Below are 26,324 nucleotides of genomic sequence, written 5' to 3'. Positions count from 1 at the left end.
ACACCACTAAAGTCACAACAAAGGTACTCTGTCTTAGAGCGACTAATTCTTAAACCTTTATCCTCTAAAGCTACACGCCACTCCTCTAACCTTTCGTTCAAGCTTTGTTTAGTCTCAGCCACTAACACAATATCATCCGCAAAGAGCATGCACCATGGGACAGGCTCCTGAATCGACTTGGACAACTCATCCATGACTACCGTGAAAAGAAACGGGCTTAACGCCGATCCTTGGTGGAGTCCCATCTCCATCGGGAAAAAATCAGTATCTCCTACCAGCGCACGAACACTAGCTTTAGTCATGTCATACATATCTTTAATTAAGTCTATATACTTTCTAGGTAACCCTCTACCTTCTAAACTATCCTAAATTAGTCTGCGTGCACACTGTCATAAGCTTTTTCAAGGTCGATGAATACCATATGTAGGTCCCTCTTTTTCTCCCTATACTTCTCCATTAATCTTCTCAATATGTGTATCGCTTCCGTGGTTGACCGTCCTTGCATGAAACCAAATTGGTTAATCATAACCTGCGTTTGTCTCCTAATTCGGGTCTCAATTACTCTCTCCCATAATTTCATAGTATGATCTAACAACTTAATTCCTCTGTAATTTCCACAGCACTGTGTGTCTCCCTTGTTCTTGTATAGGGGAACTACTACACTACTCCTCCACTGGTCTGGCATTTTTCCATTCTTGAAAATAAGGTTGAATAGAGTAGTGAGCCACTGAACTCCTTCATCCCCTAAACACATCCAAGCCTCAATCGGTATGTTGTCTAGACCAACCGCCTTAGCCCTTCCCATCTTCGTCAGTGCTATCCTCACCTCTCCCTGTGTGATACTTCTACAGTAGGAGTTATTCCTTTGTTGTCTCTGCGCAACTGGGTTGTCTGTTTCTCGTTGATCGGTTTGTCTGCCATTAAAAAGACTGTTAAAATAATTTTGCCATCTTTGTTTAATGTCTTGTTCCTTGATTAAGACATGCCCATCCTCTCCCTTTATATATTTCACAACTCCTAGGTCCTGTCTTCTACGTTCCCTGGATTTAGCAATCTTGAACATATGATGCTCCCCCTCCTTTGTTTCCAGACGTGCATACATCCGTCTATACGCTGTGTTTTTTGCCTCTGACACCGCCTTCTTCGCCTCTCTCCTAGCGTTTTTGTATTTCTCCCTCAACCTCCAACGCTCCCCTTCATTTGTGCACCTTAAAAGATCCCTAAGACTCTGTTTCTTATCCTTGATCTTGCTCTGCATATCCTCGTTCCACCACCAAGATTCCTTGTTTCCAGTTGTCCTGCCTGTCGTTACCCCTAGCGTCTCCTTTGCCACTTGAGTGATGGAAGCTGCCATATCCTCCCACATCTGGCTTGCGTCCCCAACAGGATGAATTGTTGTTGTCGAGATGACCTTGTCCTTGAACAACGTAATGTTTGTGCCCTTCAAATTTCCCCATCTTATCCTAGACCGCCCTTTTCTCTCCATCATAGTCAGTTTCTCTCTCAGTACTACATCTGCCACCAGTAAATGGTGTTGGGCTGATGCGGTCTCCCCCGGAATCACCTTGCAGTCTCTCCACCGTCTTCGATCGTTTCGCCTCATCAAGATATAGTCGATTTGTGTATTCCTTCCCCCACTAGTAAAAGTGATTAGGTTTGAATCTCTCTTCCAAAAGAAAGAGTTAAGAATACCTAGGTCATGGGCCACTGCAAAATCTAAAAGATCCCTACCAGGTTCGTTCCTATCCCCAAAACCAAAACCTCCATGAACCATCTGAAAGCCATCACTATCCTTACCGATATGACCATTGAAATCACCTGCTACGAAAATGGTCTCCTCCCTAGATACGTCCCTCACTACTCCATTTAGGCAATCCCAAAACTCCCTCTTTTCTTGGTCTTCTAGTCCCACGTGTGGTGCATAAGCGCAAACCACAGCCACTACTTCGACTCCTAACACTAACCTTAATACATCACCCTATCGTTGTATCTTTTCACCTCAATCACATTCTTATGCAATTCTATAGCTAGTAGAAAACCTACTCCATTTTTAGCTCCACCCGCCCCCGAATGCAATAGCTTGTACCCATTTCGTTCTACCCCTCTCTGCCCCTTCCACCTAGTCTATTTGAGGCATGCTATATGGACCTTACCTCTCTTAAGAGCATCTATCACCTCTAGCAATTTACCACTTAGAGTTCCTACATTCCATGATGCCACTCGCAAACTATACCCCCTACCTTTTCCCTTTCCCGCACCCCTCGTCCTTGGACATGATCTCAGCGGACTGACATGACTACTGTCGTCTATGTTTACAATTAACTTTAAATATTTAAAGCAATACAAAACACAAAACACCAACGCAAACACACCACGAACAGACGTTGATGAAATAGTCTTATAAAAATTCGCCTAATGTACACTTAACAAATAGGTAATAACTGCGCACACACAAAGAGACGTAAACTGCCTAATGCAAAAGTGTATGTTAAACAGATTATAATAATTAAAGTTAATTGTAAACAAAGTGACATACACTTAACAAAGTGTATGTTAAACAGATTATAACAATAATAATAATAATAATAATAATAATACCAATAATAATAATAATAACAATAGGAACAGAGACAAAAAAAGCTTATCTTTATTCCCGTGTACGGGAAGAGTGACCGGAGATGGGCGGCGGCCGTATCTAGGTCGCCGGAAATGTGTCCTGGAATGGTGGTCGCCTGAAAAAAACAATGAATGCTACCTCAACCTTTAACGAGTCTATTTGCCGTAGATGACTCTCTTCCCTACGCAAAACGGAAAACGGTGGTGGTCGCCGTTAACAGCTCAAATTCCGTCGCCTCAGATGTTGAAAATAGTGGTGGTCGCCGTACACAAGCTAGCGTTCGTTTCCACCACCTCAGATGTTGAAAAAACGTTACATCGTACGACAGTAGGATTCGTTTCCACCAACAACAATAAATATGATAAACAGACCCAACAAGACTGCCTGTTTCAAGAGTTCGGCAACAGAAACCAATAGACGCTCAGATCCGGCCTCTGCAGCTTTCGAGGTGATTCTGCTGGAGAAACTGCTAGCGTAAAACTTGTACGGGATGTGAACGTTGGTGGCCATTGGGAATTGTACGGAGAGTGTAGAGAGAGATGATTGAGAAGAGCAAGCAAAGACCATACATCTTCATATAACAGAATTAGTACTACAAAAGACAATATAGTGGTACCATGACCATACAACAAAGAGATCTTAGCTAGGCAATTTCAACATATAGTGGAAACATACATAAAGGAAATAAACAACCACAACAAAAGCCAATGCAAACTTCATTCTTTTGGTCTTCAATACCATTTTAGCACATGTTTGACATATTGGAGGATCCACCCGAACAACAAAGCCACAACTTCTTGACTGCAATTAACATAAATAAGGGGAAAAAACCCAATTTCAAAATAAATTGAGTTGTAAAAATTACATGTTTGTTGCAGTAACAGAACCATCTTCTTGGGTTACACTCCGTATATGAAGTGCGAATCACAGTAGGCCAACCACATGAGCAGAATACCACGGTTGATGATCTAGGGTTTTGGACAATTTGGTTAATGCTCAATGTTTTGAACAACTAGGGCTTAGTTATGCTTTTGGTATTATTGACAATAGAAAACTGATTTAAATTAAACATAATCTTAAACTAAAAAAGAAAAGACAAAAACACCCCTTAAACTAACGGCATACTTGGATGCCGTTCGACGGGGGGATATAATAGGCTAAAGATTAAAACTATGAGGACTAAATTGACAAAAAATCAAATTTTGAACTGAAGTGACGAAAGTTGCAAACCACAGAGATGAAAATGGTCATTAACTCAATGAAGATTTAAAGTTATATTAATGCATATATTATTTCTAATTGCTTCAGAATTCTTTTAGCAAGCTTAATCAACTCAACACAAGAGAAACCGTACTTATTAACTCAACTACTATAATCGAATAACATGTAAAATCAAACAAAGTGTTAGAAGCAAATGATAATACATGATGAATGAACGATCGCTTGGGGTGTTGAGAAGAAAACATGGTGACGGTAGGTTACAAGAAGAAAATGTGTTACTTGTTGAATCCTTGAACTGAACGAGTTTTATCTAACCGCACTTTCGTGCATTCGGGTGAGTGTTCACGAGCGTTTACCTTAGGTGAGAGTTTTTCCCGGATCAAAAGACGAATGTATCCTGATCTGTTAAATCTAACAAGTAGCCAATTTGAAGGTTTCTTGGTACTTTGTAAAAAAACATACACATGATAAAAGTTAAGAAAATAAAATAGTTTGAAGCAGGTGGTTTTATGAACATCGGCGCTTCCCATGGACGCCGTAGCTGACGAGATGAAGCTTCTGGAATACGCCGTGCATCAACTGCCTCCTCTCGCCGTCAAACAACTCATTGCACACCAGGTTGGTACCTTTCTTCTGGATTATTATTATTATTATTATTATTATTATTATTATTGCTTCAATTACTATTTTTCAATTCATTCATTGTTTCAATTTCTTTGAAACTTGAGATTGTTATCGGCGACTTGCTGTTGTTATTGTTATTGATTGATACTTCTACAATAATTCATTCATTCATTATTCAGTTGAGTTTTAATTAGTCCAACCACAATTATAATGCACATTACCTGTGGTACTAATAGTCTAGTGTTTTCCAAATACCAACACCAAACTGCTTACAAACAAGATTAGTTACCCATAACTAATTCACTCATTTATTTTCCAAACACGAACACAACACGATAACTAGTAATGTCGCTTTTTTTTCCAAACACAAACACAAAGCTGTTTAAAAACAGGTTACACAACACGACCTGTTTACGGCAGTCTGCTGATGTTGAAGATCGACACTCATGTTGATCGACTAGGGTTTAGATATTGTTTATCGAGCATATACTGAAGTTGAAGGCCGTAAGGGGCACATAAAGTTAGTTAGGGCATTTCATTTATATTATAAAAGTAAGTTTAAAGTATAAACAAGTTTAAACAGGTCATTAACAGGTTAATAGGTGTTTAAACTGTTTAGACACGGATGATTTAAACCGGTCTTAAATGTGTCGACCTACTTAATACACGGAACCTGTTAATCCCAAATCCAAACTTGTTTAACTCCCTGCTGTGTCAACAGATCCGTGTAAGAAATTACCAGTCGTGGTTTTGATGCGATATCATGAGACATTATTGGTGTTCTGTTCATTTGTTTGAGTAGAATCAACTAGTACACGAAAATAATGGTTACTAAGTTGTACTGGCTAACTGTTATCCTAATCGCGCGCTAAGAATGTTGTTTGAGATGGATATACACTTTGCATCTTTAAGGGATGAATGATATTATAGAATGTTAGGAATACTTAATCAAATTGAGTACATCAGGCAGAAATACTTGATTTGCCGCAAATGCATAGCATAATATAGCTGATTATATAAGTATGGAACTAGATTTCTAAGGGTTGAAACTTAAAAGATGCCAGTTACTTTATCAATTGCACGCGATAAACAAAAGAGGATGATTGTTTCATATAATCAAAGAAAAGACCTGATTAAGTTTATTAAAGGATACAGCAAGATAATTATAAACAGAAAATTATAGAGAAAGAAGTAATTAATACTGTAAAGATGGTCATAAAGAAGAAGTACAAGAGCTAAAGTTGATTCACTAACAGAATCATAGATGAGGAACTCTACTATTTACACTTTAAGTTTTAACATTGCCTGCATATTATACCATACTGGATAGCATACTAGGTTTAAATAAAAACTTAACATGCATATTGATTGTAACTTTATCTGCTTCCAAAACATCTTTGAGACTAATATAAAGATACAGTTGAAATTTATGGTCTTCACTGATGGGAGCTAGTAAGAATATACAACCAAGGGATTTGTACTATAGTCACTTTTCAAGATACCGGTGATGTTGTCTAAATGGTATATTTCTGTGTATAAATATTGTCGTGAGAGACGGCTTTCATTTGTTGCAGGTGTGTGTGCGATGCATTTTTCGTCTATTTAACATTCATGAGGGTATTTATGCCTTAATCTGCCCAACAACACTGTATGCCATTATTGAAAAAGCCACAGAGGTGGAAGCTGCGACAACTGAGAGTTCTCAAAAGTCGGAAGTGAAGTCAAGCATTTGTTCAGTTTGCTTAGGTGTCATGCAATTTAGTTATCGTGATCAAAAAGATATGTTGGTGGAGAAGGATCATGCTGGGGATTTTGCAATGACAGTTGCTGAAAGTGTCAAAGAGAAGTACCATGAAATTACCAGCTTTACTCTTGAAGTCTCATTGCCAACACTTATCACAGAAAATGAATCAGTTATTCTGTAAGTTTTCGTAGTTAAACGTGTTTATTCATGGACAACTTGTGTGCAAAAGGTACGCACTTTCATTCATCTTTATTTTGTGGGAGATACGCTTTCAAAAAGAATGTTTGGTACATCTTTTAGTACCTAGTCACCACTAGGGTTGGTCAATCTGGTACTAAAGTGTGTGGTTTTGAAAGTATAGATCTCAAAACATTAATTTGGAAATCATGTTTCTTCAAATGAAAGTTGAATGAAAAAGTGTATGCGTACCATTAACAATATGGAAAAGTACATTTGAGTGGAATGCTGTTCAAATTGATCAGCTCTGGTACTAAAATGTGGTTTCTGAAAGTATAAATCCTATGACTGGAAATTATAAGGATGTTTTCTAAAATGGAAATTGAATGATTCTTGTACTCACTTTGACCTTTTTCTTGTAGAGATCAAGGCCTGCCAAAGTTTTTAAGGTTATAGTACAAAGTAAGTTTGTAAATGAACCAAACGAACATGACAGGGGTTGTTCGTGCTCGTTAGTTTAACTTGAACCGACATGAACACTCAAACGAACGGATTTTCCTTTTCATGTTGTTTATTAAGGAAAAGCGTGTGTTCATGTTTGTTTGTTGAGAAAATGGGCGTGTTCATGTTTGTTTGTGTTCATTCGTTAATATTCTAAACGAACGGTTCATGAACATAAATGGATACAAATGAGCATAAACAAAACGAACACCAACAAAAGTGAAGGTGAAATATTCAAATTAAAGTCTAAAACACCATCAATTTACATTTTAAAACTAAACAAAGATATCGAAGAGATTTTAAACTGGACTTAGGGGTTTCAAATATGAAAATAAAATTGATTTAAATTAATATTAGTAATAATTTAATTTGAATGAAATTTAAACAAGTGTAAAGGAACGGAGATAAGTGATAAGATATAGACGAATGTGAATGAACGAGCATAAATGAACGAACGGACACGTGTTCATTTCGTTCGTTTAATTAAATGAATGAACATAATTCAAGTTCCCGTTGAACGGTTCACAAACGGTTCACTGAATGTTTGGTTCGTTTACAAGCCTAGTACCAAGTAATTACATGGTTTCTGTTAGATAGTATTGAATAAAATAAGAAAGCCACTTGGTATGTAGGGTATGTGCAGAAGATAATTACCTGCAAGCTGTCTAGTTGCAAGACAGTTTACTAAATTCCTTTCACTATAAATACCATGTATGATGTATATTTTAGCATTTAAACTTGACCTTGACCAATACAAAGATATTTTCCCTAGTTTCTGGAATCTGGAGATAAATCTCTCTCTTACTATTGATTATCATGTTCAGTTTCCATTCAATATATAAGTAGTGTATGTCACTGCCTTCTTTATACTGCATGTGATTTTTGGTGAACGAAATTGTGTGTTGTTTTTAATGGATCGCCATCAACTCTTTATTTTTTTATTGTACAGGTCATATATGAAAAAGAAGTATGCTTCTGAAGTTTGGTTTCAAGAGAAATTTTCATTTGAGCAGATTATTACAGTAAAAGATGCACTCAAGCTATCTATAACACATTCCCTTGAAACATTATTGGTAACTTGACTTCCCTGAATTACTAATTTTAGTGAAATGTTAGTTTCGTTTGTTAAAAAGAACTTAGTTGTTACTTTTTAGGTCAAACCTTTGACTTTGCAACTCAATGTTGAATCTTGATATCCATTTTGTTATAGATGTAACACTTAACATACTTAGTTTTTTAGTATTTATTAACTTTATTCTAAGTATCAAACAATTGCTAATACACATATCATATCATTATGATTTAGGTTGTAAACAAACCGAATAAACACGAACGGGACATTTTTCTGTTTGTTCGTTTAACTTTAACCGAATAAAAGATTGAACACGAACAATTAAATGAACGAAGTTTCGTGTTCTTGTTCTTGTTTGTTAAGGAAATGAGTTTGTGTTCGTTTATGTTCATTCGTTAATAGTATAGAAGAACAGTTCACGAACATAACTGAACATAGATGACGAACAAACATGAATGAGCAAACACTAATTAAAGGTAAACATGAACATCAGTATGCTGGACCTAAATATTTAATAAAGCCAGTCTAAATTGTAATTGGTAATAATTTCATAAAATTAGACTAAACTGTAATAAACCTAATTTTTTTAGTGAATATATAACAAATAAACATACATTTACGAAAGTTCACGAACATAAATGAACGAACGAGATACGTGTTCATTTAACCAACTGAACAAAAAAAAATTGTTTGTGTCCACTCGTATATTAAATAAACAAACTTTCCAACGAACGGTACACGAACAATTAATTGAGCGTTCGGTCCGCTTACATGTATATTAATAAAAGTTGCTTCTCTTATGTTGTCTTAGTATGCAATTAGAATAATAAAGTTTGAATTGAGTTTATGAAGATCAACTTCAATAATATAGTTTACTAAAATGTTCTGGCAAAGCTTCTTGTTTATGCAAATTAATTATTGCAGGGTGTTAAATCCAGTGTTAGTGATTTTCGCATTCGTTTGACATACGAGCATGTTGATGCTACATCTGCTGAAAACAAGACGGGGAAAAAACAATACAACAAGAGAATAAAATCAGGCATTTATGGTTTACTTATTATTCTTCGTAGATAATCAGTTATTCTTAACATGATACTGAACAAAAATGTTTTGAGATTATATTGAAATTAGGCTTGTAAGCGAACCGAACGAGCACGAACGGAACATGTTTGTGTTCGTTCGTATAAATTTAACTGAACAAACGATAAAACACACGAACAATGAAACAAATGAGGCTCTCTTGTTCGTGTTCTTTCATTAAGAAAACTAACATGTTTGTGTTCATTTATCTTCATTCGTCGACATTATAAACGAACGGCCACGAACGTGAACTAACATAGCCGAGCTAAAATCCAGTAAAACAAACAGTCACGAAAGTGAACATATATGAACTTAAATAGCTGAGTTAAAACTAGTTAAAAGTAATGTGAAGAACAATGTGCTGGGCCTAAAAGTTATTAAGACTATACTTAGTTGATATTTAAATGAAGATATTAATAGACATAAACTAATGAACATAAATGCACGAATTTAATTGAACGAATGTTCACACGGACATAAATAAAGGAATGAGGCATGTGTTAATTCTGTTCGTTAATAAATAAACAAACTTCCCGATGAATGGTTCACGAACCATTCACTGAATGTTCGGTTTGTTCACAGGTTTAGTTGAAATTGATGGATTTGTAGGCCATATATGAAACACATCAAGGTTTGATGCTCTAACTATAATTAAAACTTCTTTTTATTGTTATCGCAGGTAGTAATGGGTTTGTAAAATGTAATAATGAGGCGATGCAAAGTGGTGATGTTTCTGATTCTAATTTCCAAATGAAAAAGGTAATGTAATGTCTAATTAAGCAATGTATTAAGTTATTATGTGGATTCTAGAACCCACTTGTTATATCTGATATTTGGATGTTTGACCATCAGGTTGGTCAACCTTGTCACATGACATTGACTTGTTCTACAGAACCTGTCTACATTGGCGGTCGATATTTGAAGGTATATCAACTTAAAACTAAAATGCTCACTTGGATTTGACTTTCTTTGACTGAACACGAAGTCCTTAGATACTTTTCTCATCTACGTGTGTGTGTGTTGACTAACAAGACAATTCATTCCCTCCATGTTTAAACCCAAGACTTCAACTACGCATAGGCTCATAAATGAATTGAACGAACACGGACTATGTTCGTGTTTGTTCGTTTAGCATTAGCTTAACAGGGATTTCTTGTTAGTGTTCGTTTGTTTTGAAGATGAATGTATTTGCCTTCTTTTATGTTTGTTCGTTAACAATGAACGGTTCACGAACATAAATCTGCGAAACAAATATAACTCAGTTAAAACCAGTTATAAGTTATGTGAAAAACAATTTATTGGGCCCAAAAAGTTGTTAACACTAAGCTAAGTTGTAATGGGCCAAAAAAATTTAATTGAATGTGTTAACGAACGAGCCTAAACAAACGTAAACTAACGAACTAAAAGTTTAAACAAATGGTTGGGTATATATGAAGTTTTCAGTTTTAGTTGGGTATCTATGAAATATTTAGTATTGGTTGGGTATATATGAAATTTTTAGTTTTGGTTGGTTGGGTATATATGAGTTTTTTAGTTTTGGTTGGGTATATATGAAAATTTTCAAGTTTGTAAGGGTATATATGAAATTAATCCTTAACAATTAATATTACTACAACTTCACTCCTGTTTATTTTCTGCAGTTGTCACGAAATGTGAGTCAGACCCGTTGGATAATTGATGATGAAAGGAAGGGAGATGCATCTGTTGAGGTCCGCTTTAACCTTCAATCTATGGTCAATTCCACTTTATTTTAATGTTTTTTATAATTTGTAAAATAATAAACTGTCTGGTTTTGTAGGAACTTATTGGTGAAAACATTCTTCCTGTGTGTAAAGGTGATGGCTACAAGTTTCATGCTGCTGGAAGAGAAGATATAGATGTATAAAGAATTTAATCTTGTTAACAGACTATTATTTTTGTTTAATAAATGGTACTCTGAACATGAAAAGTTGTACTTTTCAGGTAAGGATGTTGGGTTCAGGCAGGCCATTTTTGATTGAGATACAAAATGCATGTCGTCTTCCTTCTGAGGCGTCCATTAAGGAAATGGAAAAGAAGATAAATAGTCTGGAAAGTAACCTGGTGAGTTGGCTGAAACAGGACACATTATTATTAATTTATTATTATTGTCATAGCATTATCAGGATTTCTTAGTTTTGTTAACTTAGAACCTAAGTCTAATTGTAAGGCTTTCTTTATAATCTACCCTACATACACACACGCGCGCGCGCACACACACATATATACATGCATACATACATATATATATATATATGTAGGTATGTATGTATGTGTGTGTGTGTGTGTGTGTTCATAGGGACGGATTCTATTTAGAGCCAGTTTTATGCTAAGAGCTGCGAGAACCATAGTTATCAAATGCGATAAGCGCTCGAAAGCGTTGAGGCTGGGTCTAGTGCCCAGGCGATAAGCGCAAAAAAAGCGCCCGATTTAAAAAAAAAAGAGCACATTAAAAAAACAAAAAATTAACTTAAATAGAACATCTTATGAAGAACAAATACATTCATTCTTCAAATAGTTTATAAAACATACAAAAACCAAAAACCAAAATTCAAAACATGAAGTAGTACATCATAATAATTAGAAAAACGAAAAACCAAAACATAGAAAAACCAATATTAAAGTTGGGAGGTTGCAACATTAAACTGAGAAGAAGCCATTTGCTGAAATAATATTAAAGTTATCATAAGATTATAAGAAACAAAGAACAAAAAATGCATAATAAAGAAAGAAATCCGAAAATAGGGAAATAAGAACAAAACTAACCATTAATTCTTAGTTTCTTGATGATTTTGTGTGATATAATATTTTGATTATGGAACCCCATACATAGTGGAGTGTTAGGGGACTCCTAGAGAATAGAAATAGATTATTAAAGAGAATTTAATACGCATGGGGAGGTTTGGGAAAATAAGACTGCGCATTAAATATCTGCTGCATGCTAGTCGCAATTAATGCGCCTGGCGCTTTAAATGCGCTTAAGCGCAAGACGCGCATGCTTTTAAGGCCATGTGTAGTGGAGGGGCTACAATTGGGGGCGAATTGTGACATGTGGCGCCCAGTCAGCATGGAGTGGAAATTTGTTTTTGGGGTGTAATGGTGTAGGGGCTACAAGTTGGGCCCACATTGTCTTTTTTTATTATTTTCTTTTTATAATTAAACTAATTAAATAAAAACCAATTTATTTAAATAATTAAATAAAAATGCATTAAAATTAAAAAGAAATACAAAAAAAAAACATAACTAAAAATATTAAAAAACATAACTAAAGAAAAAAATAAAAAAAAACATAACTAAAAAAAAAGAAACTAATATTCGCGCATTTTTTCACGTCGGCGTTGAAACAATAATGCGGCATCCTCGTGAAACCCCTCCGCTTTGAGGGATTCGTAGTCGTCTTTCATTTGTTTTAATTCCAACGTCTGGTTCAGCTTTTCTTGTTGTTTGTTGGATGCTCGAAGGTCGGCTCCAGTTACGGTGGCATTTGTTTCCAAACGACCGACCAACTCGTTTATTTCAACGGGCTCCGTATTGAATCGTGTTGGCAACTCCTCTACCTCATCGTCTTCGGGTATATTAAAATCTTCGGCTAAATTAACCGTGTCGTCCAGGAAGAAGCTACGAGCATCGGAGGGTGTGTTTGGTGTGCTCGGATTTGTCGACGACGATGTCTTCGACCTTTTTGATTGTCGGGATGAGCCGGCTCGTCGGGCGACGGGAACGGTTGGTGCCCCGGCCCATTTCGCGCAACCTCGTAGTTTTTTCCATCAATTCAAATACTTGAACGGTTTCCCGGGCCGCTCAAAAGTTTGGCCCTGAGCTCGAAAGTCGCTCAAGGCTTGAGTTATAATGTCGCCGTCGTTATGCCCGCTACGCTAGCCGGCCCCTGCAATCGATTAGTTATGCCGGCAAATTTTTGACAATCGGCCTTAAGCCCCTTCCAGTGGGCTTGAACCGCTTCTTTTCCCCGGTAGTCTTCGGGTTTATTGGTTATCCCGAGCCAAGCTTCAAATACTTTCTTCCAAAACACCCCGGTGGCTTGAAAGTTAGCTACAAATTAAAATTATTTGTCACAATTAGTATACATTTTAATAAACACTAAATACATTTTTAATAAATACTTAATATTAAAAAACTTACCGACGTCGGGATCCTCCGAAATGACGATCCAAGCCCTTGCAAGGGCCACCTTTTCCTCCTCGCTCCAATGCTTGTATGGATCACATTGTGTCATCGACTCCCCCGGTTGTTTTTTTTTGTGTTTACGGGTCGGCTTTTTGCTTGACCCGGAGGCCCGTGACGTTTGCGTCTCCAGTACCGTCACTGGCTCCGACTCCGACTCCGGTGGTGTAGACACGAACACCGGCATTGTGTTTTGGGGGCTGAGATAGTTGGCGTACATGTTTAGGTTCGGGTCGGAAACTTGATACGGATAGCTCGGTTGGTTCAGATTTATCGGGTTCCATTGTAAGTTCGGTTGGCTCGATTGCGAACCATACGTTTGACCGAAACCAGGGAATTGGTAGTTCGGTTGGTTGGGGTTGTTTCTAGGATTCATTTTGTTAATTTTTTGTAAGAATTTGGGTATGATTTGTGTATAAAATGGATATAAAATGGAGAAGTAGGGTGTATGTGTATATATATATATATATTGTTTAAATTAAATAAATTTTTTTTTTATATTTGACCGTTGTCAAACGGTAAGAATAATAAAATATTATTATTTTTCACACAAACCAGGCGACAAACTAACCCCGCCCCCTCCCCCGCCCCTTTTCGCCCACATATCACCGGGGGGGGGGGGGCGGTGTTCTCGCCCCTTTTCGCCCAATTCGACGGCCATTACACACAGCCTAATAACTATGGCGAGAACTGCATAACGCACTTGTACATTGAGCATTAATTATATAATGAAATATCTATAGGGGTTGGTTCTCTTCAGAATTCCAAAAAATCTAAGAACTTTAAGAACTACTAACAATAAATCATTTTATTTATTATATATATAATATTTGAGTGTAGTTTTATGACATTATCATATACTGTATGTAATTTTGTGATTACATATATGTAATCAGAAGTTTACATGTGTAATAACCAAGTTACATATATGTGTAATCATAAAGTTACATATAATAAAATCATAAATGACAGCACTACCCTTATTAAATATATAAAATTAAGAAACAAAATTATTGGTTGTTTAAAGAGTAGTTAAGGTTCTTAAATTATGTGGAAGTTCTGAAATGATCTTGTATGCGCATGTGTGTCTATACTATATTATAATAAATATGAGGGTGGATAGGTAAATTTACATAGTTTTAAGGGTTTAAATAATTACAACTTTTAAGATTTATGGTCAATCTCTTTTTAAACATATTGACTTTGAAACCAACTTCCCCCAACGATTTCTAAACGGCCATAACTTTTTCATACAATAATATTAAGTTACACGATAAAAACGAGCATTTTGTATTGCTCTATTGTAGCCCTCTTCAACAATAATGATTTTTTTTATTTCTCTTCGGAGGTTTCATAAATATTGGTCTATTATTTAATGTACTGAACATATTCTAAACCTAGATTAGAGTGAAACACCTCAAGATTTTGGGGAGTCAAGGCTGGAGCTTAATGCGTGAAGGAGAAGCTGAAAAGCAGGTAACTAATTAAATCTTTTTGCAGCTACCTGGCAGCGTTGCTTCTAGATAAAGTAATTCCTTTTGATGTAAGCAGAAACAATATGCTGCTTTGGTGTGGATATCTCGCTCTATTAGCGATGCTGATTTGGAAATCGTGTCATCGTTTAAGGACTTGGTAAGTTGTTATATGAGTATCTTTCATTTTCTACCCCCCCCTACACACACACATCGTAAATTACTCATTAGGCCTGTAAACTAACAAAACGAACACGAACGGAGCATGTTCGTGTTCCTTCGTTTAAGTTCAAACGAACAAACGATATGTGTTCATTTGTTAAGAAAATGAACGTGTGTTGTATGTGTCTGCTCGTTCACAAGATAGATGAACGGTTCATGAACGTAAATGGACAAACATGACTTAATATAGATGAACAAATGAGATAAATCCAATTAAGCGTAAATGTGAACAACAATGTGTTGGACCTAAAAAGTTATCAAAACTAGACTAAGTTGTAGCGGGCTTGAAAATATTAAATGGACATATTAACAAAAATAAAACAAACTTAAACAAAACATAAATGAATGTAAACAAAGAACATGAATGAACAAATTTTGACGAGCATAAATGTGGGAACGAGACATGTGTCCATGTTCGTTTGTTTAACTATATGAACAAAATTTATTGTTCATGGACGTTCGCTTTTTAAATGAAAGAACTTCCTACCGAATGGCTCACTAAACGCTCATTTACAGGCCTAACTGTCATTGGTTTAGCCGTATAGGATGAGGCAAGTCCTTGAAAATATATATTATTACTGATGTAATATTTATGCAATCAGGTCCCACTTTGATATTTAAATTTACAATTTATAAGATCATAGTTATATTTTAACTTATATCTTGGCTTTGGCAGAAAGTTTTGCAGAGAACACCGATAAGGGTTCTTCATCGTCGAAGTCCTTTAGATCGTGAAAAGATTATACACTGGTACAAATTACAACAGTTATCAGTATATTATTACTTCATTATTCATGTGACTGTAGATATTATTAATGATATTAACTTGTAATTGTACATTTGTACGTACTTATCATGTCAGGATGAAGATTGAGAAAATTGGTGGGAGTTCTCAGTATTTTTTACTTCATCTATGCACCCATGTAAGATTTCGTTGTCAATTTATTTGAATAATGATATTACAAGTTCTGAAAGTTTAAGCAAATCTATGTTAGTAAATTGTAACAAACGATCGTTTACAGTAACCCAAAGTTTAGCTTAAATGCATGCAACCTTTTAAATCGTTTTGTTTGAATTTAGATTATTCTTGTAACAGTAAACCTTTTTTTTGTCATACTAATGCATTGTTTATTCACAATTCTTTCATTTACAAAAAGATTTGGAAAATTTATTTGGGACCTGTTTTGAGTTGTGCCAACTTGCTGATTTTGTCTCCTCTAATCACTATTATGAATTGTGTGAGTTTACTATGCTACATATTAATTTGTATTGACAGGCTGGCACTTACATCAAAGAATTTGTTCACGGAGATCTTGGACGTACTCATCCTAGGTATGAAAACACTTAACAAGTGTGGATCTTTATTATCTTATATCCCACACTAACCTATAGTTTCAGCGCGTAAGAGTTCTATTTCTAAAGCTTGAGCTGTGCTCATGAGTGGTTTTTCAAATTCAGACTTGCTCATCTATTATGTATTAATTATACACACATACACACACACACATATTTATAATTATTTTATATATATATGTGTGTGTGTGTGTGTGTATTCTAATTATATTGTTGTATATAAGATAATACGTATTATTTAGTTGTTTTTTGTCATAATTTGGTACATAGTAATTATTATAGAAATATATATTTAATATATTCCAAAAAAATATATAAGTAATAGGTTCGTTTAGGCTCACGAGCATACTCGAGCTCGATAAGTGAAGCTCAGGCTCATTTACTACACGAGGTTGCTTATTTCTATGCTTAAGTTCAGTTTGATTCAAGCTTTCAGCAAGCTGCTCTCGAGTAGCTTGTTGTCAGCGACTTTGACCTGGTGAAATGCGTTCGGGTATTATCTAGCTTGAAATTGTCGGATATGGAAATTTACAATTACCACCCATTTATACCTGTAGGATTCAACCGGGATGTACTTGTTTGATATCTGGTCAACCATCCATGTGAAATATTTTAAAAAAGCTGCTACATTGTCTATATCATATATTCAAATGCTTGTAACACCCTAAGTTGATGTATTTGAAATAGCTATGCCATTTTTTATTGCATAGTTTTAAAAATTCAGTACATTAGTTTACATAGATTTTAAAAATGTCACACATTAACAGCTTATTTTGTTTTTATTATGTTGCAGCATTGGGTCGATTCTTGGGTGCAGGGCAGAAATTTTGCAACTTGATGTCACAGATGTGAAAATGGACATCCTAAACGAATAAGTCTAAATTGACGACGTTTACAGTAATCAAGCTTCCTGTCACTTTTACAATTTCATGTTTTATTTTTTCGGCTGTTTCGGCCAGTGAATTTTTGGAGCGTCCTTAAATGCTTTTCAGGATAATATATTTATGTAACGATTTGTAACATGTTTTGTTACGTTTACAGATAAAGAGAATAATACATTTTTTATTTATTTTGGGTTCGTCATATGCGTTATCTAGATTTACTTGCAATTTAAACCAGCTATTCAGTAAATTGATTATCGTTAAAATATTTATTTATGCAATTTTAGAGATTCATGAGGTGTTTGGATTTGTGTTTGAGGAGAATCATCATATATGAAGTGTCGATAAGTTTTTATCGATGTTTTGGAAACTGCTTCCGAAGTTAATCAGACCACTGGCAGAGCAGGTCCCAAAAACCGGTTTTTTGTATCGACTGATAATTTGCTTTTCATTATCAATTTTAAAATGTTTGGTTTGGTGGAATTTAATGAAAATGTGTTTAGTTTGTTACGTACTAACATTCATTCGAACGATAATCTGAACTACATTTGTACATGCTTAGCTAACAGAATTTGTCATAATAGCATTACGTGTTTTGTCTGACAAATCAACAACCGTACCTAGTAAATCCTACAAATAGCAAAAGCTATTGATAGAGTCCAGGGATTGTAGGTGTAGGGTACGTCAAACCCGGTATGACCTTTTATTTATTACATTATGTATTATGTTTATTACGTTATTGTTATTGTCTACTAATTAGGCCCATTGGGCTGGGGGTTTGTGGAGGTAATGATGGTAGCCATTAGAGTCCCTATAGAAGGAGCCTTCATCATTCATTGAAAGGATCTTCTCTTGGACCCTTGGCTCCCAACATATTTTTGTGTCTGTAAACAAAGTTCATTCTCTTAGCAGTCACCTCCACTCCCCCACTTTTATATGACAGATCTGAGCAACCGGAGAAGAAGATCAAGGCGGTGGTTCATTCATCTCGAAGACCGGGGAACTTGGATTTGGATCCGACCCGGATCCATTCCATGTTTCTTCATTGGCGCCATCCGTGGGACACGGCAACGAGTCACGTTTTGTTCTCTATTCCGAGCCTCTGGGATTTTAAATTGCAAATTTCATATCTTAATTTGGTTTCAAAGTTTTCAATGGGAAAAAATTTCAGATCTATGTTTTCACGTCTATAGATCCCAGATCTGATTCCAATTGTAAAACCCACCTAATTCTTGTGGTAAAAATTTTCTAGATCCATTTTTTTTATTAGATCCAAACTTCTACAACCTATGGAACTATGCATCTAGAAATTGACAAAGGGCTTGTGGCTAGAAAATCAATTATGCTTTTAAAATTTCTGACAAACATAAGTGCTTACACCATAGTACAACCTAAACCTATAAATTGACTTGAAATTGCTTCGAGCAATACACATGCTAGGTCACATCAAAAGTCAGATTTATACATTATTTTATTACGGTTGAGACTGTGTTGGGTTTACAAAAACCATTGGAATTGAGGCCACCTTTGTCGGGTAAACTCGCCATCCCGCTGTATCGAGACTCGATTGTCCGAAACTGGTCTCGGTACTTCATTGACAAGCGATTACAGGTAGGGCTGGGATTTGTGTGACATTCGTCAATTTCGGGTCTCGTTTGTATTCGTTTATCATGTAAACCGACCCATTTTGTAAACCAAAGCTTATTATATAATCAAAATGATGGATTTTATGTTACAATATTGTTTTACACTTGTTGGGTCTTGAAAACATTCTTTTTGGTCCTTAAAACTCCTTAAATGACTTAAACCAAACTTTGGGGACTATTATTGCCATTTACCAAAAACTTGTTTGACCATTTCAATCATCACATGCATCTTTACCCTATTTGTATGAACCATACTCTTACCATTATAAAAGCAAGGCTCCATACACCATTTTGGTTGTTCATCTTCACCAAAATCTTTCTCAAATCCAAGTATTCATCTTCAACATTTTGTTATTTTGATTTCTTAAGGTCAACTAGCTATAGTCTTTCATTTTAACTTGTTCATCTAATATTACTAACACTTGAATATGGTGGTACAACATATATATATAATACACACCCCTTGTTTCCTTTATTTGTTACTTCACCGACTCCGGTTGGTTAAGTTTCGAATGTTATAAGGCAAGGCTTCATGGAGGACTTCGTGTTCTTGATATATATATATACACACACATAACTTATTATACATATCACTTATGACTAACTTCTAACCCTTTTAGTTTGTTCATCTTATTTACAAGTTTCATGGTGTGGGTTTGTATAAGACTAACCTCGGTTTAACCGAAACTAGTCCAAACCGGAAACCGAACTTTTGTTTACTAGTTTTGTTAAAATAGTTGTTTAAACATGTTTATTGCTAGATTTGAGTTTCAAAAATCATTTTTACAAGCTGTTTGATATTAAGCATATGGAATCCATCTATGAACTCGTTGGGAGATGGAAACCGAACTAAACCGAAACTTTTGCTTAAAAGACTTGTAGTTAACTTTTTAGTTGTAAAATTTAAGTTTTCTTCATTTATAAACCAATATACAAGTTTTATGATATTTGGGCATGTAGAAACTGTCACACCCCGACCAAAGGCGGAACATGCCGGGGTGCAACTTGATTGGACAAATACACAAGACACTATTTAAAGTGACAATATTCATTTAAGTCATTTTATTTCAACAAATCGATAAACAACACTTCTCGTCTACACAAACAAACTGAATACAAGTAATAATTATATTGTTAGTTTTACTAATATCCTAAAGGTCTTGGTAACGTTTTCCGTCAAGCACTCGAGTCAACAAAAGTCAAACCTGTAACATTTCATAAAATAAAGTTTGTCAACACAAAGGTTGGTGAGCAATTCATAAGTTTGAGCATATAAGTGTATAGTATGAAAATCCACAAAACTTGTATACAAAACAATAAATAAGAGCTATAAACTGGAATAAATAGTTATCGCTAAACAAGTTAGCGACACCTAGCTATTGGCAATTAGTCTAGGATTTTATGACAGTTGCTAATAAGCTTACATTAGCACCACCTAGCTACAAGGGGATGCCGAGTAGTCTAGGATTTATAGTTATCGTTAATAGCATACGTTAACGACACCTTGCCATTGCCAAATGGTATAGGATTTATAGTTTCATCATCCAAAAGCTGTAAACACATAGTCAAATAAGCATACAACACCAAATCGAGCAATTATTCAAGTAAGGTATACAATCACGTTTGTGGGTTTAAGATGCAAGTAATTAAAGCATTTAGTTTGATAAGTATGAAATGTCACTCCAAAACGAAAGATGGAAAAAGGGGTATGAAAGTACTCACCTCGATTGATGAATCGGGAAATAATAAATGATCGACAAATAGAAAGCTTGTAAACGAAACGAACGAATCCGACTTGAAAGCTAATTGAAAATGAATAAATAAAATATATTAATGAACTTGAACTTTAATTGAAACTACATTTGAAACATTGGACGAGACGGTTCGGTTGTTAAACGGGTTACCGGTTAGTTTGTTAATGATTAAGGACTCGTACAATAATCAATAATTAGAATAAAAATAATATTATTTTATTGGGCTTTTAAATAGCTAAACCAATATTAAAAGAGACAAGACGGGTTTTAAATCAAGGGTTCGGTTTTATAATAATGAATTGATAATAAAGTTTATAATGATATTATTAATGATAATAATAATTTTAAAAGATATGATAGATATATATATATATATATATGTATATATATAAGATAAAGATGTTAATAATAATAACAATAATTATTTTTAATAATACTAATATAGTATAATAATTATAACAATAATTATTATTAATAATACTAATAATAATAGTTATAGAATAGAAATCTTGGTATTAAATATAATGTTGTTGATAAAAAAAATGGTAATAATAGTAAATAATATTTAGTAATAATGATATCATACTCGAAATGGGTTCGATTTCTAAACGAGTTCATAAAATAGATATAATAATATTATGCTAATAATTAATGATAATAATATGATTTTAATAGATAATGATAATATGATTTTTATTAATATTAATAACAACTTATATATTTATAATAATGATAATAATAATAATATTATCAATTAATAAATATAATAGTAAGTTACATGTAATAATACTATTAACAACCCTTATATATTGATATTAATACTATTATTAACAATAAATTTGTTAAGTATAAAAATTATATCAAAACCGGTCTAGGATGAGTTTCGAACCCAATATACAAGTTCTATGATATTTGGGCATGTAGAAACCATCTATGAACTATTTGTGAGATGGAGACCGAATCAAACCGAACTATACCGACTTTTACTCGCTTAAGACACACAAGTGTGTTTTTAGCTATCAAGACTTGTATATTTCTTTAAAAATAGTTTACAAACTGATTTTAATTATTTTCTTAAGTACTTGGAATTGTTGGATCCAACTTGATCTCATCACATAGTTTGGACCGACAAAACCGAACACTCGCTTAACGTGCGTTGTTAGTTCTAAACAATAGATCTACATACTTGGTTAAGTGTTAGTATATTTTAATGAGTTATCTCATAACAATTAATATGTTGGAAAGTTGACTTTGGTTTTGACCATTTGTCAAGACCCGAATCGACAACCCGAACACTCGTTAAAAACCCGTTTTAGTATCTTTGTCCCAAAGGAACTTGCATTTTAGCATTTTTCCCACCTTATTATTTAACATTGGTTAAGTAAATATTAAGGTTGGATACTTTAACCCGGTTTCGAGCAAACTTACATTTTTAAAGGATTGTTATTATAAATTCTTAAATAGTTACATTTTAAACCTTGAACTTTAATTGTTTACTTTTTGCAACAATTATTTTATTTAAAGATCTTCAAGACAACCATTCTAAATCCAAGATTTTATTGTCATTTAGGCCTTGCTCGTTAAACTTCATCCATCCGGTTATTCATCTTTTACCGATCAAGTTTTATACTTGAACGTGAGTAACTTCATACCCCGTTTTTTATCTTTTGTTTTGGGGTGACATTTCATACTTATTCAAATCAAATTCTTTATACTTGAGTCTTAAACCACAAACGTTGTTGTATACTTTACTTGAATAATTGCTCGATTTGGTGTTCTATGCTTATATGCCTATGTGTTTATCGCTTTCGGTTGGTGGAATCTATAAATCCTAGACTACTTGGCATCCCCTTGTAGCAAGGTGTCGTTAACATAATGCAATTAACGATATTATATTAAATCCTAGACTACTTGGCAATCCCTTGTAGCTAGGTGGCGCTAACGTAATTCTATTAGCGATTGTCAATTATCCAAGTTTATAGCTATTATTTATGGTTTTGTATACTAGTTTTGTGGCTTTTCATACTATATATCTATTGTTCAAACTTATGAATTGCTCACCAACCTTTGTGTTGACAACTTTATTTTATGAAATGTTATAGGTTTGCATCTAGGTTGATTATGGAGTTCGGTGAAGAAAATGACACAAATACCGTTAGGATATTAGCAAAAATGAACAATATTTGATTTGCTATATTTTGCTATATTTTGTTGTATTTGACTTATGAATATTTGGTTATGTGACATTTTCGATGTTGTGAAATGAAATGAGTTTGTTAAATATTGTCGCTTTAAATAGTGTCATGCGCTTATGGGCTTATGCGCAATCGTTACACCTCGGTATGTTCCGCAACCTTTGGTCGGGGTGTGACAGATTGGTATCAGAGCCATGACAATTAAGATAGGTGGTTAGACGTAACGACCTAGAATTGTTATGCTTAGGGTCCTATACGTGTGTTCATACGTGTTTACTCAATTTTATTGTTCATATCGCATGTTTATTTATGAACGTGTTTAAAATTCACCAATATCCTAAATGTTCACACACACACACTTTCATAGTATTTCCAAGGTATCCTTACCTTAAAACGCAAAAAGTAGATTTTTATTGTGTTTTATGGATTACAAGATTAACTTGGATCCCGTTGTTTCAAATCCCTTAAAGGTTGCGTTTATATCGGGTTTGTAGCTATTATAGAAAACGAGACATTATAAAATGACCATTTGACAAAAAGATTCCAAGGATCGAAGGTGATTTACTTACCTGGGATGGTTGAGTTATAATGCTCGTTTTCTAGGCCATAAACCGTGTTATAAATGTTAATTCTTTAAGTAGTCGAATGCGAGCGTTCCGGTCGCCATCCTAATTTTTCGGTGTTAAAACAATAGGGCTACGGTGATTTCGTGGACTAGTGTTTTGGCATGACGTTGTATCTCGATTTATTGTGTTATCATTGTTATTTGAGTCTAAAACATGAAAAAGTCGCGGTGGTTACGTGCACATGTTTGGACTCCAACGTGGTGTTTTATGAAATCTTTTATTTAGTGTTGGAATATCAAGTCATGGTGATTTCATGCGCGATTCTTCCGACTCTATAAATCTCAAAATCTCAAATTTTCAAGCTTTAACTATCTCAAAAAAAAAATCATTTACATTTTGTTTACGGTTTTGTTATTTATAAACAAAGTTTTATATTTTATCTAACACTAACATCTTCTCCATACTAACTCTAGGATTCACAAATCAAAAATCGAAATCTCATTTTATTTTATACACCTTTATATTCATTTCCTTTTATCCAAAACTTATCCCATTTTCTTTATAAATGTTAGCATGCATCCGCTAAGACGCCAACCGCGATATGACTCCACCCGACGTATGGCCGCTCTCGTCGCCAAGAAAATGGCCGCGGTAATTCCCGAACTTATGACCCAAATACAAGCAAACCAACCCGCACCCGTTGTTGCACCTATTGAACCCAAACCCGCATACTACCTGCTTAAACAATTTACCAGTGCCAACCCGTCCGAATTCTTTGGAACCAAGTGTGCGACTACCTTGTTGCAATGGTTCGAATCTGTGGAGAATGTGTTTTTACACAGCGAATGCCCCGAAGCAAAAAAAACAAACTTCGCTTCAAGCATGTTTAGGGGAACCGCTCTAACATGGTGGGGTAGTGTTATGCACCTCCAAGGTACGGATGTGGCCATGGCTCTTCCATGGGCCAAGCTCAAAGCACTTATGAAGAAGAAATTATGTCCCAAACACGAACTCCAAAAGCTTGAGGAAGAATTTTTTGAACCTAAAGCAAGAAAGTGGTGATAACGCCGCTTACTCACTCCGTTTCCATGAGTTGAGCATCCTTATTCCCCATTTGGTTACCCCAACCGAACGTGAAATTGATAAATATATTGGGGGTTTACCGATGAAAATCTGGGACTCGGTCATGAGTAGCAAACCCGCGAACCTTGAGGAAACCATCACATTAGCCGGTTGGCTATCGGAAAATCACGTGAAGGCGGGTACCCTAACCCTCAAGAAAGCAAGTGAGAAAGACAAGCCCGAGCCCGCACCGCAAGCCAAGGTTGAACCCGCACCACAAGCCATAAACTACTCAAACTCCTCCCGACACAACAATAACAACAACAACAAGAAGAAACCCAACAACAACTACCGAAACTTTGCCGTTACTCAACCTCAACAACAAACCCAAGCTCCCTAAAACCGAAGCCCTATACCGGTCCTTACCCGCTCTGTAACGCTTGCCAATTTCACCACCCAACAAACTCGCCTTGTCACCAATGTACCATTTTTAACTGACTTGGACATCTCAACACCACTTGCCGATCCGCCCAACGAACCCAACCCAACCAACCAAACCAACCAAGAACTTTTCCCCAAAATTCCCAAAACCGATATGCACCCTACCCACCAAACCAACCCCAACCACCCCGAGCTTGTTACAATTGTGGAGATCCAAACCATTTCCGCAACAATTGCCCTCGCCTCACCTTTGCTAACCAAACCATGACCGTACCTTACTACCAAACCCAAGCTTACCAAGTCCAAACCTACCAACCCCAAATTCCCCAACTCAATGCACCACTCATCCAACCCATCCAAGCAATCCAAGCACCACCTCCACCTCCACAACAAGCACCTCAATTCAACCATGGTAATCAAGGGCGGGCTTTTATGATGAATGAAAATCAAGCTCAAGTGGCAAACGATGTTGTGAACGGTATGTTTTTTGGTGAACTATCATTTGGCTTCTATTTTATTTGATATCGGTGCCGATAGAATTTTTATTTCTTTTAAATTTGAGTCGAAACTTGCGATGCCTCGAACTAAGCTTTCCCGAACGTTCTCTGTTGAAGTCGCCAATGGCAATTCTATTACCATCAATTCCGTCGTCCGCGATTGTTCTCTTATTCTTTCTAAGCATAAATTCTCCATCGATCTCATCCCGGTGCAAATGGGTAGCTTCGATGTCATAGTAGGCATGGATTGGTTATCTTTGCACCGTGCCGAAGTCGTTTGTTTTGATAAATTCATTCGCATCACGCTCGTCAACGGTAAAATTCTTAAGGTCTTTGGAAACACAACGTCACGAAGGCTAAACCTTATGTCGTGTGCTCAATCGCAAAAGTACTTACGCCAAAAGTACGTTCCGTTTCTAGCTCTCTCGGTGACAAAAGACAAAGAGGAAAGGAAGATCCAAGATATTCCTATTGTTCGTGATTTCCTTGATATCTTTCCCGATGATGTTACCGGTCTTCCTCCCGTTCGTCCGATTGAATTCCAAATCGATCTTGTGCCCGGCGCGATGCCCGTGGCCAAGGCTCCTTATCGTCTAGCCCCGTCGGAAATGCAAGAACTATCAAACCAACTCGAAGAACTTTCTGATAAAGGCTTCATTTGTCCAAGCTCCTCTCCTTGGGGCGCTCCCGTTCTCTTCGTGAAAAAGAAGGATGGTTCGTTTCGTATGTGCATTGATTATTGTGAACTCAACAAGATTACTATTAAAAATCGTTATCCATTGCCACGTATCGACGACTTATTCGACCAACTTCAAGGCGCAACTTGTTTCTCCAAAATTGATCTTCGATCGGGTTATCATCAATTGCGTGTTCGCGAAGAAGACATTCCTAAAACCGCTTTCCGTACTCGATATGGACATTTCGAATTTTTGTTTAAACCCTTCGGGTTAACAAATGCACCCGCGGTATTTATGGACCTCATGAACCGCGTTTGCAAAC

General features: G+C 35.6%; 2 protein-coding genes across 2 annotated transcripts; one reads left to right on the top strand and one right to left on the bottom strand.

The window, feature by feature from the left end:
• Window positions 1-370: 370 nt before the first annotated feature.
• LOC143597670 (uncharacterized) lies at window positions 371-3,127 on the bottom strand. Its single transcript, XM_077076107.1, has 2 exons — window positions 3,002-3,127; window positions 371-1,978 (listed from the first exon to the last, which is right to left on the bottom strand). The coding sequence occupies exons 1-2, from the start codon at window positions 3,125-3,127 to the stop codon at window positions 371-373; spliced, it is 1,734 nt and encodes a 577-aa protein (XP_076932222.1).
• A 1,227-nt stretch (window positions 3,128-4,354) lies between these two features.
• LOC143597515 (uncharacterized) lies at window positions 4,355-17,759 on the top strand. The gene is made up of 15 exons (XM_077076001.1): window positions 4,355-4,456; window positions 6,037-6,383; window positions 7,834-7,957; window positions 8,881-8,995; window positions 9,716-9,795; window positions 9,889-9,960; window positions 10,677-10,745; window positions 10,835-10,915; window positions 10,999-11,118; window positions 14,638-14,712; window positions 14,788-14,868; window positions 15,607-15,680; window positions 15,793-15,853; window positions 16,207-16,262; window positions 17,077-17,759. The coding sequence occupies exons 1-15, from the start codon at window positions 4,367-4,369 to the stop codon at window positions 17,156-17,158; spliced, it is 1,527 nt and encodes a 508-aa protein (XP_076932116.1). The 5' UTR covers window positions 4,355-4,366; the 3' UTR covers window positions 17,159-17,759.
• Window positions 17,760-26,324: the final 8,565 nt, after the last annotated feature.

Source organism: Bidens hawaiensis, unplaced genomic scaffold, assembly GCF_021521415.1.
Source record: "Bidens hawaiensis isolate Kalapana, Puna unplaced genomic scaffold, B.hawaiensis_p1.1 tig00001792_1, whole genome shotgun sequence".
NCBI lineage: Eukaryota > Viridiplantae > Streptophyta > Magnoliopsida > Asterales > Asteraceae > Bidens > Bidens hawaiensis.
The sequence above is the reverse complement of the archived record's forward strand: the minus strand, read 5'-3'. Positions and strand labels throughout refer to the sequence as shown.

Bases quoted from the DNA above. Each gene is read 5' to 3' on its own strand.
- LOC143597515 (XM_077076001.1), top strand. From the start codon at position 4,367: ATGGACGCCGTAGCTGACGAGATGAAGCTTCTGGAATACGCCGTGCAT. The intron at 11,119-14,637 runs GTGAGTTGGCTG...TTCTAAACCTAG, and splicing joins ATAGTCTGGAAAGTAACCTG to ATTAGAGTGAAACACCTCAA. The intron at 15,854-16,206 runs GTAAGATTTCGT...TTGTATTGACAG, and splicing joins TACTTCATCTATGCACCCAT to GCTGGCACTTACATCAAAGA.
- LOC143597670 (XM_077076107.1), bottom strand. From the start codon at position 3,127: ATGGCCACCAACGTTCACATCCCGTACAAGTTTTACGCTAGCAGTTTC. The intron at 1,979-3,001 runs GCAGTCTTGTTG...ATACAACGATAG, and splicing joins TTGCCGAACTCTTGAAACAG to GGTGATGTATTAAGGTTAGT.